At 49.4% G+C, this 15,362-nt stretch overlaps 2 protein-coding genes across 3 annotated transcripts; both read left to right on the top strand.

Annotated features, from left to right (window-relative positions):
- Positions 1-3,685: 3,685 nt before the first annotated feature.
- LOC123085373 (protein ENDOPLASMIC RETICULUM-ARRESTED PEN3) lies at positions 3,686-5,451 on the top strand. Of its 2 annotated transcripts, XM_044507002.1 has the most exons (2): positions 3,686-4,808; positions 4,888-5,451. In XM_044507002.1, exons 1-2 carry the CDS (start codon positions 3,786-3,788, stop codon positions 5,122-5,124), a joined length of 1,260 nt encoding a protein of 419 aa, XP_044362937.1. In that variant the 5' UTR covers positions 3,686-3,785; the 3' UTR covers positions 5,125-5,451. The 2 variants fall into 2 exon arrangements, with proteins under 2 accessions (XP_044362937.1, XP_044362936.1); XM_044507001.1 differs by having other exon boundaries at positions 3,686-5,451.
- Positions 5,452-10,102: 4,651 nt separating this feature from the next.
- Positions 10,103-12,234, top strand: LOC123085372 (uncharacterized). Its single transcript, XM_044506999.1, has one exon. It carries the CDS (start codon positions 10,537-10,539, stop codon positions 11,833-11,835), a length of 1,299 nt encoding a protein of 432 aa, XP_044362934.1. The 5' UTR covers positions 10,103-10,536; the 3' UTR covers positions 11,836-12,234.
- The last annotated feature ends 3,128 nt before the right edge of the window (positions 12,235-15,362 follow it).

The following is a 15,362-nucleotide window of genomic DNA, read 5'->3' as shown; positions in this document are numbered from 1 at the left end:
CTGGAGCTAGTTCTGTGTCACCCTAGGTTATGACTGTTACATGATGAACCGCATCCAGCATAATTCTCCATCACCGATCCATTGCCTACGAGCTTTTCATATATTGTTCTTCGCTTATTTACTTTTCCGTTGCTATTGCTATCATCACTACAAAATACCAAAAACATTACTTTTACTATTGTTACCTTTTGCTACCGTTACCACTACTGTCATATTACTTTGCTACTAAACACTTTGCTGCAGATATTAAGTTTCCAGGTGTGGTTGAATTGACAACTCAGCTGCTAATACTTGAGAATATTCTTTGGCTCCCCTTGTGTCGAATCAATAAATTTGGGTTGAATACTCTGCCCTCGAAAACTGTTGCGATCCCCTATACTTGTGAGTTATCAGTCCTCGCGATCCGTAGGTCACTTTTGGGTGTCCTGCTCTGCTACCCAGGTCCTGTTGATGGTCGTGTGCACAACCCCGAGCTGTTTTGTTCTTGCCTTTACGGCGAGGTGGGGTGGTCTGGTGTTCGGCTTGAGTTGCCGCTTTACCCGGACCAAGTTGTGGTCGACCTGACACTATGTGCGATAATGGCACGGGCTCGAGCGCCCTGTCGTCGCCCTGGGGTAGCAATCTACTCTTCGGGTAGCTTTTGGATGGGCCATTAAGGTCGTATTCTTCGGCGGCTAGGACTTCGGTCCATCTATCGTTGAGCAGATCTTGGTCAGTTTGAAGTTGCACCTGCTTCTTTTTCAGGCTCCTTGCAGTGGCTATTAGTTGGCGCTTGAAGCGCTCCTGCTCAAGAGGTTCCTCAGGCACGATGAAATCCTCGGTGCCAAGGCTCACCTCATCCTCAGAGAGCGGAAGGTAATTGTCGTCCTCCGAATCTTCGTACATGGCCTGTTTACCAGGGCTAACCTACCCATCTTCCCGTTCATCTTGGTCATTAGCTGTATCAACGGGGTCTTCGTTGTCTTCGACATCGTCGTCCATATCGTCAATGTTCTCGGGGTCGTAATCAAGTGTATCGGTCGAATCCTGGACCGTGGCTATGAAGTGGGTGGTGGGTGGGAAGCAAAATTCTCCGCTGCCAGCCCCTGGTTCAAGCCGGATATAGTTCGGTTGTGAGTCCTTCACCAAAGACAAGTTCTTTAAGGAATTTAGCACATCGCCCATGGGCGAGTGCTGGAAGATGTCTGCGACGCTGAATTCGAAGATCGATAAACGATCAAGTTCGGTGTCCGCGGGCTCACGTGGTTCGGAACTTTCATTCGGAGACGAGTCCGGAGTTCCGGTGACAAAGACGTCGTGAGGGGTTAAGTCTGTGTGCGGCTCCAACGCCGTGGAATCTATGGCCTCTGAGGTGGGGTTGATCCTCCCGTCCTTGGGTGGCGCAGCTTGCTCCGGATCTACGACTAGAGCGGTTACAGGAGCAATCTCCTGGATGCAGCCTGATGACAGATTTAGGTCATGATCATCGGGGCGACCGGGAGCGGCTACCGCGGCCTCAAATCCGGCGAAGATCAAGTATCCACGGGTGTCCGTAACGTAGTTCAAGCTCCCAAATCTGACTTGATGGCCGGGGGCGTAGCTTTCGATCTGCCCCGGATGGCCAAGCGAATTGGCCCGCAGTGCGAAGCCGCCGAACGCGAAGATATGTCCGGGGAGGAAAGCTTCTCCTTGGACAACGTCAATATGGACGATTGAAGGGGCCATCAAACTTTTTAGCGACAGCACAATGGAACTCTCAATGAAAGCACCAATGTCGGTGTCAAAACCGACGGATCTTGGGTAGGGGGTCCCGAACTGTGTGTCTAAGGTCGATGGTAACAGGAGACAAGGGACACGATGTTTACCCAGGTTAGGGCCCTCTCTATGGAGGTAATACCCTACGTCCTGCTTGATTGATATTGATGAATATGAGTATTACAAGAGTTGATCTACCTCGAGATCGTAATGGCTAAACCCTAGAGGTCTAGCTTGTATGGCTATGATGATGAGTGTCCTATCCGGACTAAGTCCTTCGGTTTATATAGACACCGGGAGGATCTAGGGTTACACAAGGTCGGTTACAAAGAAGGGAATCTACATATCCGGTTGCCAAGCTTGCCTTCCACGCCAAGGAGAGTCCCATCCGGACACGGGTGCAGTCTTCGGTCTTCGTATCTTCACAGCCCATCAGTACGACCCATGGCTAACAGGCTGGACGCCCGAGGACCCCTTAGTCCAGGACTCCCTCACAGATTGCTGGGACTTGGCTCGTAGTGAAGCAAGTTAGCAAGGAGTATCAAACATTGGACAAGACCATGTCAGCTTATCTTGCTAAGGTGTGAAAGGAAACTCACCAGACTTGAGGTCAAGTACATTCCAAGAAAGGACAACTTCCTTGTCAACAATCTTGCTTGCCTAAAGTCCTCGTGAGCTCTAGGGCCAATCTACGTCTTTGTAGGAAAGTTCTTGAAGGTGTTTATAACATGTGACGATGACATATACAAAGAAGTGGTGGTCACAAAGACCACCAACTTGGGACAACGCTAGGATAGATGCTCCAGAAGGAGCCGTAGAAATGCCTGTGTCATCACTTGAATACAAATGTTTGTGGATCGACACTATTTGTATGTACCATCGAGTGGTTCCATAAGAGGATGCACTGTCCTAGCAAATTTTTGGTATGCAAGATGTACCTTGGTTGATGGTGTTGTTTATCACAAAGACGCTCACGAGTGCTCATGAATGATATAAGCGAATGGTTTGGTGCCAAAAATTGCCATTCCATATTGGCTACTAATTGGTTGATTATAAAGTTGTCACACCCATCTCACATAAGTTACCAATATTTGACAAATCTTGGTATTGGCAATATTTGGCAATGCCAACATTTGGCTAGCCAAATGTTGGTAGTAAACTAATCATGCTCGACGTGTTTCTAATGGAAATATATCGTCCCATAGAAATCCAAGGAGGGATGTGCATAGCCGACACTTATCTTAGAGGACACCCACCATAAGAATAAGGGAAGAATATATTAGCTTATCAGACCTCAAAAGAATGAACAATGATTTCATAGATTTCTCAGAGTGCATGGAAAAATTGAAGACACGTGGAGCTTGAACAACTTTCTGAAGGCCTTGTTGAGCATTTATGGGAGTTCTATGGTGGCTAAACTTCTTCATGTTTAAGTTTGACACATTTTGATTGCTATGGTCGAATGTGAATTTCAAAGTTGTGGATTTGAAATGATGTTGAATTATGTGTGGTTGAAATGTAATTATTTTTATTATTGTGATGATAAAATAGAGATGTATGCCTATGAGTCTCCTCAGAAAAGTTACTTCTTTCGTATCATCATGAGAGATTTCTGTACTAAGCATAGCTTAGATGGTTATGTCCTTGTAGTGGAACTAATCTATCCAGATTTAAGTTTCAAACTTAGCACGGATGCTCGTATTTTCTGATTTATTTTACATTCTTCGGTGCTAACCTTTTAGTGATACGATGTTTTTTGTTAATGTGAGATGTCTGTGAAAACTTTGTTAATCTTAAAATTCATTGGTTCAGCTCTTAAAGATGTTTGTAGAGATGGAAAGTACTCACTCCGTTTCGGAACGGAGGGAGTAGTACGTGTGTATCATCTTTGTTTTTACTGTGTTATAAAAAAAACCCTTCTTATCGAGTACCAGAATGGAAAAGTCGTCTACTCGTCGGGCAGCACAACAGCCCGAGCAAGAGAGGTGGGTTTCTGCGAGACAGACGAGAGTGCATCCAGAAAGAAGAGAGAGTGGTGAGCGCCAGCATCGATGGAGACCAGCGCCGCCGGCGCCGGCCGGCCAGGCGGAGGAGGCAAGAGCGGCACGGCGAAGCAGCTAAACGTGGGAGGCAAACTCTTCGCCCTGGAGGCAAGCTCCCTCTCCCTCTCCCTGTCCCTCGATCCATCCCCAACCCCAACTTTCGTGGACCGCGACCCCGCGCTCCTCTCCGGGATCCTCTCCGCCATCCGCGCCCCCTCCTCCCCGCCGGCCTTCTCCGCCCGGGTCCTCCTCGACGAGGCCCTCTTCTACGGCCTCCACGCCCAGCTCCTCGCCGCGCTCTCCCCTCCGCCCCTCCTCGGCTTCTCCGCGTCCCTCGCGTCCACCCTGTCCCCCGCCTCCGAACCCTTCCCCACCGCCCTCGCCGCGCACCACGACGGCTCCCTCTGCCTCGCCCACGGCGCCGGCCAGCTCACCTACTACTCCCCGGCGCTGGACCGTCTCACCACCTTCCGCACCCACCTCCACCGCGCCACCTCCATCAGGCTGCTGCCCTCCAGCCTCGCCGTTGTCGGGTCCAGCTCCTCCCCGGGGCTCCATGTGTACGACCTCCTCGAAGGCTGGCACGTCGCCTCCGTCGAATGGTCAGACCCGACCGACCTACGCGTCCTCAAAGCGAAGGTCATCGCCATCGCCGCCCGTCCTCCCGCTGATGCCGCTGACACAAATTCACCGATCCTCGCTACATTCGAGTGCCCACACCGGGAGAACTGCATCCTGGCGATTGACCCTGTAACTCTGAAGCCCATACAGGAGATTGGCCGGCAAAGTGGGAGTGCGGCTAAGTCGTCTTCGCCGGATCGACTAGTGCACCTGCAGGAACTTGGGCTGGTGTTTGCTTCATCTGTGAGCTCGGGCGCATTTGGCTATTCTGGGTACATGAGGCTGTGGGACATTCGATCTGGGAATGTGGTCTGGGAGACAAGCGAGCCAGGGGGATCCGGAAGAAGCAGCAGGTTTGGAGATCCATTTTCAGATGCAGATGTGGACGTGAAGCAGCTGATGCTCTACAAGGTATGCTCAAAATCAGGAGATATTGGGGTTGCAGACCTGAGGCGCCTCGATAACGACCCTTGGGTGTACATGTCATCAGGACCAAAGGGGAGTGGAGGGGGTCATGGCAGTGTCCTGCATTGCTACAAGTCCCAGGTGTTTGTCAGCCGGAAGGATGGATTGGAGGTTTGGTCCAGACTGGAAGAACAACGAGATGACACATGCAACTTGTCGGAGCAACCGGGAGCAAAGGAGACACTTGACAGAAAAGGAATTAATGAAAATAGTTTCAGAAGCAGCTATGTGGATACGGAAGAGGATTCTAAGCGTGGAATGATAGAGATGATGGAAGGCGGCGGAGACCGCTTATTTGTGACCAGAGAAGACACGCCAGTTGTGGAAGTGTGGGAGAGTTCCCGCCTAGCAGGTGCTATCTCTCTGGCATAGCAGTTTTTCCCTTGTATACAGGATGACATTCATGCTCTCTTTTTTCAGTTCAAACATAAATTCAGCTCTGAAAATATGGCTCTTCTTGTGTTCCACTCTTCCAAAATTTGATGTGGTAACATTACATTTCTTGCCTCTACAGATGTATTCAATGTGAGCAAAATGTCTTAGACTGAAGTAACCTTCTCTGGCATAAGCATATTTTTCTAATCCCTTAGCCTTAGCACTAAGAGCTTGGTTTTTTTACAATATCATTATCCAATAAGTCCCTAGCACCCTAAATATAGTGCAATGTTGTTATTCAGCTCACTCTATGATTATCCTGCCAGGGCATCATCAGTTGAGAACAACTTATATATCTTTAAACGGTAGAAGGACTTCATACTGCTGATAGCAAGATTATCTCTTCATCTCTCTTATAGAGTTCGTAGATAATGACTTACAACACAAAAATGCCAAACGGAGACTGAGCTCCATGGAGGCCTTTATTTAAAAACTTCAAAATTCAAAAATTTCATCTTCAAAAAATTCTGAAAATAAATACGCATATGTCTAGATACATAATGTACATGTGTGCAAATTTTCAGGTCGAAATACATTAAAATGTCAGCTACACAAAAAAGACAAATCTGAGGCTTTCTAACATCTGTACTGTTCATTTTTAAAGTCCATGATTTTGTTTTTTTTGTGCAGCTCACAATTCAAGGCATTTCATCCTGAATTTTTTCACACATACACTTTACATCTTCGCATACATGTGTATTTTTTCCTCGATTTTTTTGAAACCAAAATTTATGAATTTTGAATTTTTCAAAATAAAGGGCTCCATGGAGCTCGGTCTCCAAAATGCCCTACTCCTTACAACATTATAAATTGTGCAAAATTTATAAGTTCATAACTCAGAAACTTGATATCAGATTTCAAATATTACTGATTTGCATTTGCTCTTCCAATATACTTCCTCCTATTCAAAATGTAAGTTTTTTAGGACATTGACACTGCTTCGAGATGGTACTTTGACCATCAATATCCATGAAAATGTGTTACTTCACATAAAAAAAATATAAATTCTAAAAGTATATTTTATGATAAATCTTGTACGTAATATAATTTGATGTTTTGGATACTAGTAAATCTCATTTCATAGATAAACTTGGAAATGGTGATCTGATCTGACGACCCCGATCTGATCTGATCGGACTCGAGCTGATCTTCGATCGGTAGCACGTCCACTTCACTGGTCGTATTATGAAAGAAGTGATTTACCTTTCCAGTGCAAACCTACAAAACTGGGCTCCTTTGATTCAAAGGAATTATTTAGGATTTTTGGAGGATTGAAATCCTTAGGAATTTTTCCTATGTCGGCCCTTTGATTCATAGGATTGGATCCCATAGGAATTTATCCTATGGAATCTTTTGTACTACATTTCATAGGAAATCTAAGGGCCTCTTTGATTCGCGGGATTGCAAAAACACAGGAATAGGAAAAACGTAGGATTGAAATGACATGCCCATTGGATTCCTATAGGATTTGAGTTTGTTTGATTGTATCACAGGAAAAATAAAGGATTTCTTCCAAGAGGTTGGAGTGGATGCTACAATTCCTATGAAATGTAGTTCAAATGAATCCATAGGAAAAATTCCTATGGGATTCAATCCTGCGAATCAAACGATCAACGCAGGAAAAATTCCGAAGGATTCTTATCCTTCAAAAATCCTGTGAAAATCCTTTGAATCAAAGAGGCCCTAACATCCACTCCAACCTCTTTTTACAATTCCTTTGTTTTTCATGTGGCATCAAACACTCTTTGCTAATCCTATAGGATTCAAGTTGACATGCCACTGCAATCCTATACTTTTCCTATTCCTACATTTTCAAAATCCTGTGAATCAAAGAGGCCCTAAGCTTGGGATGCGAATATGCGATGAAGGCTAATGGTGCAAAACTGCAAATTGTAACCAATTATGCTCCACCTTATATATAGTCAAACGATCTATATTATCATTGTATCGCACATGCCCTCCTGTATCTGGTTGGTGAGAATCGTGGTTATTAGTTAGGGAGATCTCTTAGTTAGGCAATGAAAATCGAAAACGTTACTGGCAAACAAATTTCCCATAGAACTCCCATTGAACTGTTATCTTTTATGTTCTCTATATAGCCAATTGTAGCATTAGGGAGTTTTTTTCACGGCACTCTTAGAAGTTAGTTACAGAATAGGCACATTAAAGATCATTTGGAAATACAGCGATGGGGAAACTGGGGATATTCATTGGAACAAAAATGTACTACTAAGTAAACATTTGCTATTGGTATATTTGTCACAAGCTGGTTTCAAACTCTGGGATATTTTCATGCCTCTGGTCTAGGACAATGTCATTATCTAAGAATGTGCCTTCTTCAGGGCTTACCCTACCAGTACTAATTATTGTGAAAGGAAAACATCAACTAACCATCATAATAAGTGTCTTCCCTTCCTTCTTAAATTGATAACTCAGCTTTATCAAACTTAATAGTGTGAGCTGTGACCTTTGCTTTTGTTGCCAGAGTAGGCTCTTTACTAGTGCAAATTCGACTGTTGGTCAAGCATGCTCGATCATCTACATAATCTTTTGAATTTCATGTTGAATTGCTGAAATTCAAGTATGGGCAATAATTTATGGTTTTTGTCAGGATGCTTATTTTTGGAATGTTGTATGGTACAAATGAATGAAACTGGGGCTGGTCATTGTGTAACATCACTACTGAAGTACACTGAACCCACAAGGCAGCTTTCGTTCATATTTAATGCTGTATTTAATATATTAAACCTGGCACCCAAACAGTACTTGCAACAGCATATGCATACAGCAAGTACATTTCTTGTGGAACATCGGCACAGTTTATTTGGCAGAGTGGCTGTGTCAAGAAAATTTGTCATAGCGCTTAGAATGATACAAATAAATAGATAGCCACAAGCTTGTATGCACATGGTAGCTTATTAGTTTTTTGTTATTTTTAGACCAGTTTGAGCATATGATTGTCCTTGGCAAATACTGAATGGTCGTCATGGCATTTTTGGTTTTTATCCACATAAAAAGCTAGGCAGGGTATGCTAATCTTTGCTTCAGTGCTGGACCTTGTTGTTCAACTCCCAATTTTGTATACTTGCCTGGTGCACATAGCCCATTATATTAGCTGGAAACTCTTCTGAGTTTCGATGTACGACCTGAGCAGTTTTAATGTAGTGTTCGTCATGGCATTTATGGAGTTGAAATGTAGTGTTCTGAATTATCAACTAAGTTTGTGTGGTCGGTGTAATATCACCGAATCATAAATTACCTTCTTTTTTTGCGAGAAGAATCATAAATTACCTGATGGTATGTATGCATATGCATTGTCGTGGGCCTGCCTGTTGAGCCTACTTAATTCCGTCATGTACTTTGATCTTTATCATCTTGGTGGATGCCTTGGAGCTGGAGTTGAACAATTGTCCATTTAGTAAGTCCCTGTGAACTGTAAGATGATAAACAAGATTCTTGGATTCTTTGGTTTGCCTGCTAACTTTTGTGTCGATTCGGTCCTGGAACCACACTCGATTGGTCTCCTTGGACTGTTGCATGCATGTGCTGAAGTGTTCTTTCCTTTTGTTTAACACACAAAAAATCCCATTTAGTAGTACCAGGAATATGTTAACGGCACTACGTAGCCCCACCACCAGGACACCGTGATGGCGCCGAATCTCGAGAGCTCCGGTCTGTCTGACTGACTGTCTTTGTGCCCAGCATCATTCGTTTCTTGTGTTAGACGCAGGTTTGAGGTGTTCGCATTGCTTTGCAGGCTGCAACGTCTTGGATTCCATTCACTCGAGTACGCTGAACCTGGAAGCAGATGATTATGCAGCCCTGGACGCGGCCTCCCATCTGTTTTGGCCGCGTTTGACGCCTCAGGAACACACACATGGAGCCGCCATTATGCCCACAAGCGGCGTGGTGACCGGCAGTAACGTCCATCTTATCTCCCCGGCCTAAAAATCCGGCTGGTTGTGCCGTTCGTGCAGAGCTTCGTTCGGCGGTGAAGGGGGACACGGAGCCGCGGCGGAGCAGAGGGATCTGCACCGCGCCGCACGGCCAGAGGCTCTGGCGCTGCACGTTTCGCCGTTTGTTCCGGAGCGAGGCAGGAGGAACAGGCCGTATCTTGTCCCGTCCCCTGTACTCTGTCTCTGTACCGTCCGTTGCCCCGTATGCTTTGTTTGGGATCCAGTTTGACTGCTCCCTCTCCATGCTCCCACTTCATCCTACGGCTACTCTTTTCCCTTTTTCTTTTTTAATCTAATCGTCTCCCCCTCTGATTTTCAAAGGATGGGGCCGGGCCTTATTTTCTTTCAATCAAATCAAGCCACGTATGCGGGAGCATGAATAGAAGCATGGAAAGGGAGCAGGCAAGTCCCCCCCTTTGTTTGGGGTTTAGCTGCAGCACGGCAGTCGGCAGGTGCAGGACCGCCGCGCTCGCCGCTGACGACGAGCCGTTGCTGTTGGGTATTATTTTTCTAACCTCGCCTCCTGTAGACGAGCAATAATAATAACAGTGGAGCGAGACGGGACGAGGGGAGACGCGATGGTGCATTATGGAGATGGAGAGAGAGGAGGAGGAGACACCGGGACCGGATCACAGGAGCCCAGATCAGGCCGATGAACAATGATAGCTCCAACGGAACCTACACGACACATCTCCAATCGCGTCCAGTGCACCGACGACTCCGATCTGATCTGAATCATCTGATCGGACTCGAGCTGATCGTCGATCGGTAGCACGTCGGCTTCGGCCATCCTTGTCCCTGCGATTCCTGCATCGCTATCTCCCATCTCCCCGCTGTAATGAGGCATGAGCATGGCCCTGGCTGCTATGCTGGGAAGAGTACAGCGGGCGAGCACCATCACTTGTACCAGCTCAGTGTAACACTGTACCGCTTTGCGTGATGCATAATTGCGCAGCTTAGCTTAGCTGCGGTGCATCTGCATCCTAGGTACTCCACTACTCCAGTAATCTACTGATTCGTGCGCGTACCCGCCCGGACACCCTGTTGCTGTCCCCGGATCGATCGCCTTTCTCCTTCCTCCCGTCCTTTGCCAACACAGCCACACACACACACATGCACAGAGCCCACGTTCCCTTCTCCTCTTTTAAGCGCCCGCACTTTTCCCTCCCCTTTCCACCCCCGCCCTCACCTTCCTGCCCTCCATCCTCGAGCCCGAGTCTTCTCGTTGCGTTGCGTGATCATGAGCGTGATCTGATCGGAGCCTGAGCTGCCGGCGATCGGGGATGGCGGGCGGTGCTAGGTGCAGCTCGCTGCTGCGCGGGTTCCTGTCGCTCTTCTTTGTCATGTTCCTCCACGTTGGCCACGCCGGCTGCTGCTTCTCGCCGGGCTCTGCGTCGCAGCAGCACGAGGAGGACGACGCTGGCGCTGCCGGCATCAGCAGCAAGAGGAGGAAGATATCGCCGCTCGCCTTCTCCCCGGCTGTGTCGTCCTCTACCGGTGTTGAAGAGAGGGCCGGCGCCAGGCGCAGGGCCAGGCACGTCTCGTCTCTCGCCACCAGCCTCCGCTGCTACATACACCGCATCTTCTCCTCCGGTGGACCCAAGAATGCTGTTCCCGCCGGAGAGGAGGAGGAGACTGTCACGACCACCGTGTCGTCGCCGCTTGCCCAGTCCGTGACGCAGCGTCAGGCGTCCGTGGTGCTGTCCACGCCGTCCTCGCCGTGCGCGTCGCCGTTCCTGTCCCCGATGTCTCCGCAGTCGCTCAGCGTCACCCCCCTCGTGCCGTGCTCGCCGCTGGCGACCAGGCAGCTGTCCAGGTCGTTCGCCGCCCGCGGGGACCTGTACCCTTGCAAGGTGTGCGGCGAGGTGCTGAGCAAGCCGCAGCAGCTGGAGCTCCACCAGGCGATGAAGCACTCCCTGTCGGAGCTCACCCACCTCGACTCCAGCATGAACATCATCCGCATGATCTTCCTCGCCGGGTGGGGGCTGCCCGCAGCAGGCACCGGCGATCCTCCGGCCGTCAGGCGCATCCTCAGGATCCACCACAACCCGCGGGCGCTCTCCCGCTTCGAGGAGTACCGGGACCTCGTCCGCGCCCGCGCCGCCCGCCGCTGTGCGGGCGCCAGCGGCGCGGTGGTGGAGGAGCGGTGCATCGCGGACGGCAACGAGCGGCTGCGGTTCCACTGCGCCACCATGCTCTGCTCCCTGGGCGCCGGCGTGTGCGGGAGCCCCTACTGCTGCACCTGCACCATCCTCCGGCACGGGTTCGCCGGGAAGCAGGCGGACGTGGACGGCATCGCCACCTACTCCTCCGGGTGGGCCGCGCACGCGTCGCTGCCCGACGAGGTGGAGCGCGAGTTCGCGTTCCTGCAGGTGCGCCGCGCCATGCTGGTGTGCCGCGTCGTGGCGGGGCGCGTCGTTCGCGGCGGCGACGGAGACGGGGACGGCGACAAGGTGGGCTACGACTCCATGGTGCCCGTGCCGCCGGGCGGCGGCGGACGAGGGGGGGAGGACGACGGCGAGCTGCTGGTGTTCAACCCCCGGGCCGTGCTCCCGTGCTTCGTCATCATGTACGGCAGCTAGCCGTGCGTGGCATGTGCATGGAGCACTAGTGTATAGCCGTTTCCCGCTTTTGCTTGTCCCGTCAACTTCTCCGTTAGGTAGGTGGGTGTGTGCCAGTTAGTCGGTCACTCGATCACCGCCGGCGATCGTGAACAGGGGGCCGACCTCAGGTTTTGGCTGCATGGCATGGCAGTGGCACTGCACATTGGCTGCCCCCCGCTCTGTCGCTGGATCCGATCGACCACTCCACCATGATGTCGCGTCGTGTCTGCCATTAGCCCCGCCGTATGCTCATACGCGCGATAAATTATGTACTAGTGTGTGTGGTTGGCATGCTTTTGTTGCTCTTACTGTTGTCTTCGGTCATGTGTCAAGTGTCAACTGAACTACTAGTGGCAGTACATGTTTTTTCCTTTGTCATCTCTTCTCGTTCCTGGTTCTTTGGTTCATATCTCCTCCTGGCGGTCGATTGACGTGATGTGGACAATTTGGGTTAGTGAATTCCTTCGGTCATGAAAGCAAAGCCGCGATGTTGCTCGCCAAGGCATGTAAGTAGTCATGTTGTTGGGCATCTTTGAGCCGTTGGCAAACAGAGGCCTCCATCAGCGGATGTCCATCTACACGGATGACGTTATGCTTTTCATCAAACCCAGAGCGGCGGAGCTCAATGCTTGCGCGGAAATTTTGGAGGCCTTCGGGGAGGCATCCGGGCTCCGAGTCAACTTCCGCAAGAGCGCGGCAATACCCATCAGATGCTCCTTGGAGCAAGTGGCCATGACACAGAATGCATTGGGGGTGCACGATCGGCCCATCCCAGTGCAAGTATCTAGGGCTGCCTCTCCCCATTCGCAAGCAGTATGCCGCCCAATACCAATATCTGGTAGACCAACTCGCCAACAAATTGCCAACCTGGCGCGGCAAGTCGCTACACAAGAGTGGGCACCTTCTGCTCATAACCTCGGTCCTATGCGCCATCCCCATTCATGCTCTAATGGCCATGGAACTACCGGCTAAGATTCTGAAGGCCTTGGAAAAATTTTGTAGAGACTTCATGTGGTGCACTGAGAAGGAGGCCAACGGAGGTAAATGTTCGATGGCTTGGGAACAAGTGTGTGCGCCCAAATGGGCAGGCGGCCTCGGCATTCCGAATCTACGGTGGCTCAATCGTGCTTTGCTAGCTCGGTGGCTTTGGTTGCAAAAAATGGACCAACAATAACCATGGAGGGAATTCAACTTACCCACCTCCGACGAGGCGAAAGCCATATATCAGGCTGCTACGTTCGTGGATGTTGGCAAGGGCGAGGAGGCCCTGTTTTGGGAGGATCGTTGGATTGATGGATATAGAGTCGAGGATCTCGCACCGGTCGTCTATGACATGGTAGCACCGAGAATCAGAAACACACGGACGGTGGAGCGAGCCATGCATGGGAACGCTTGGGCTAGGGATGTCGGACCCGAGCATGCCCTTCAGGCCATGAACGAGTACCACGAGCTCTGGCAAAGGTTAGATGTGGTGAACCTAACACGTGACGCAAGAGATAGAATCAGATGGGCATGGGAAGCAAATGGCACTTACTCGGCGAAATCGGCTTACATGACCAAGTTCATGGGAAGAGAGGTTATACCGTACGCAGATACGGTGTGGAAGCATAGAGCTCCGCTCCAATGCCGCTTTTTCACCTGGCTCGCAATGCGGAACCATTGTTGGACTTCTGATAGACTGGCCCAGAGAGGCCTCCCACATCAGCCGTCTTGCCCGCTGTGTGACCAACACACCGAGTCCATACGACACATTCTACTCAACTGCGTGCCCTCGAGGATTGTGTGGGCTCGGATTTGTACTGCGCTCGGAAGACTTGACCAAGCTCTGGGATTGGCAAATGAGTTAGTAGAGTGGTGCACGATGAGGCAATGCGGCACCTGCTCTCCAAAGGATTTGAAAGCTATAATCACGCTCACTCTCTGGGAGCTTTGGAAGCATAGAAACGACGTGGTCTTCGACGGTGCTCCGCCTTCCACTAGGCAGGTGATCAAGAACATCAATCATGAGGCGAGAACATGGAGAACTACGGGACTTCTCGAAGGGGACTTAGACTCCTTTGGCAGGATGTCGACGTGGGATGATAGCGAATAGTCTGTTAGAGTGTGGGTGGTCAGGGTTGTGGCAACAACTTACGATGTAATTGTTGTAAACCCTGGCGGAGGGCCCTTCATCCCTTTCTTCTATCAATATACTACATGCACACTCGTGCATGTTCTACAAAAAATAACTAACAAAGTTGCCCCCAGTCCGTCCCAGGTGTGACAGTTCCGTGATTGGCGGTGAGGCAATTTGTAAGACGACCTTGTTGGGAAACGTTGCATAGAAAACAAAAAAATTCTACGCACAGGCAAGATCTATCCATGGAGATGCATAGCTACGAGAGGGGGAAAGCATCTACATACCCTTGTAGATCGCTAAGCGGAAGCATTTATCAATGTGGTGTTGGGGAACGTTGCATGAAAAACAAAAAAAATTCTACGCACACACAAGATCTATCCATGGAGATGCATAGCTACGAGAGGGGAAGAGCATCTACATACCATTGTAGATCGCTAAGCGGAAGCGTTTATCAACGTGGTTGATGTAGTCGTACACCTTCACGATTCGTACCAATCAAGCACCGAATGCACGCCACCTTCGCGTTCAGCACATGTTCAGCTCGATGACGTCCTCGTCTTCTTGATCCAGCAAGAGGGGTGAAGTAGTAGATGAGTTCCGGCAGCACGATGGCGTAGTGATGGTGGTGGTGAAACTTTTCCACAGGACTTCGCTAAGCACAACCGATGTGGACGGAGGAGGAACTAGAGGGAGAGGGGGCACCGTACATGGCTTGGAATCGTGGTGTGTGTTGCCCCCTCCCATCCTCTCATATGTATAGGTGGAGGGGGGAGGGGAGGCTGCCTAGGGCGTGCCACAAAGGGGGCCTAGGTGTAACACCCCCAGTGTCATGCTAAAGTAATCCCCTGTTGATGGTGCCATGTCATCACACTACTGTTGCTAATCCTCACTTGATCCAAATCATTGTTCATGTTCAAACTCAAATTCAAAGTCAAAAATTCAAATTTGCCAAACATGAAAACTAAAATGTTCAAAGTGTGGTAAATAATCACTGAGTAATTGTCATGTTGGAACCAACCTCTTTTGGATTCCCAAAGTGTCCCTGAAATTTTATTTAATGGTCCAACAACTTTTAAATCTGGCATTTTCTATTTCGAAAAATGGTTAGACAACTCCTTTGGCCTCGAACTTTTTGTGTCTCCTAGAAATAATGTGCTTGAATTATGTGGCAAGTCTCCTTTCTAACAAAACAAATTAATAGAAAACAGTAAAAAAAAAGAGAAAAAGAAAGGGAAAACAAAAGCAAAAGGAAAAGTCCTCCCCCTCCCTGCTGGGCCACAACCCAGTCGGCCGGCCCATCGGCCCAACTGCGCCCCTGGCCTATATGGCCTGCCGACGCTCAAACCCTATCTTCTCCCGTCCCGTTCCCGATCCCCCTTACTCCCCC

Source organism: Triticum aestivum, chromosome 4A (assembly GCF_018294505.1).
Source record: "Triticum aestivum cultivar Chinese Spring chromosome 4A, IWGSC CS RefSeq v2.1, whole genome shotgun sequence".
Taxonomy (NCBI): domain Eukaryota; kingdom Viridiplantae; phylum Streptophyta; class Magnoliopsida; order Poales; family Poaceae; genus Triticum; species Triticum aestivum.
The sequence above is the reverse complement of the archived record's forward strand: the minus strand, read 5'-3'. Positions and strand labels throughout refer to the sequence as shown.

What these genes read in the sequence shown, in the direction of transcription:
- LOC123085373 (XM_044507001.1), top strand. Translation starts at nt 3,786, where the DNA reads ATGGAGACCAGCGCCGCCGGCGCCGGCCGGCCAGGCGGAGGAGGCAAG.
- LOC123085372 (XM_044506999.1), top strand. Translation starts at nt 10,537, where the DNA reads ATGGCGGGCGGTGCTAGGTGCAGCTCGCTGCTGCGCGGGTTCCTGTCG.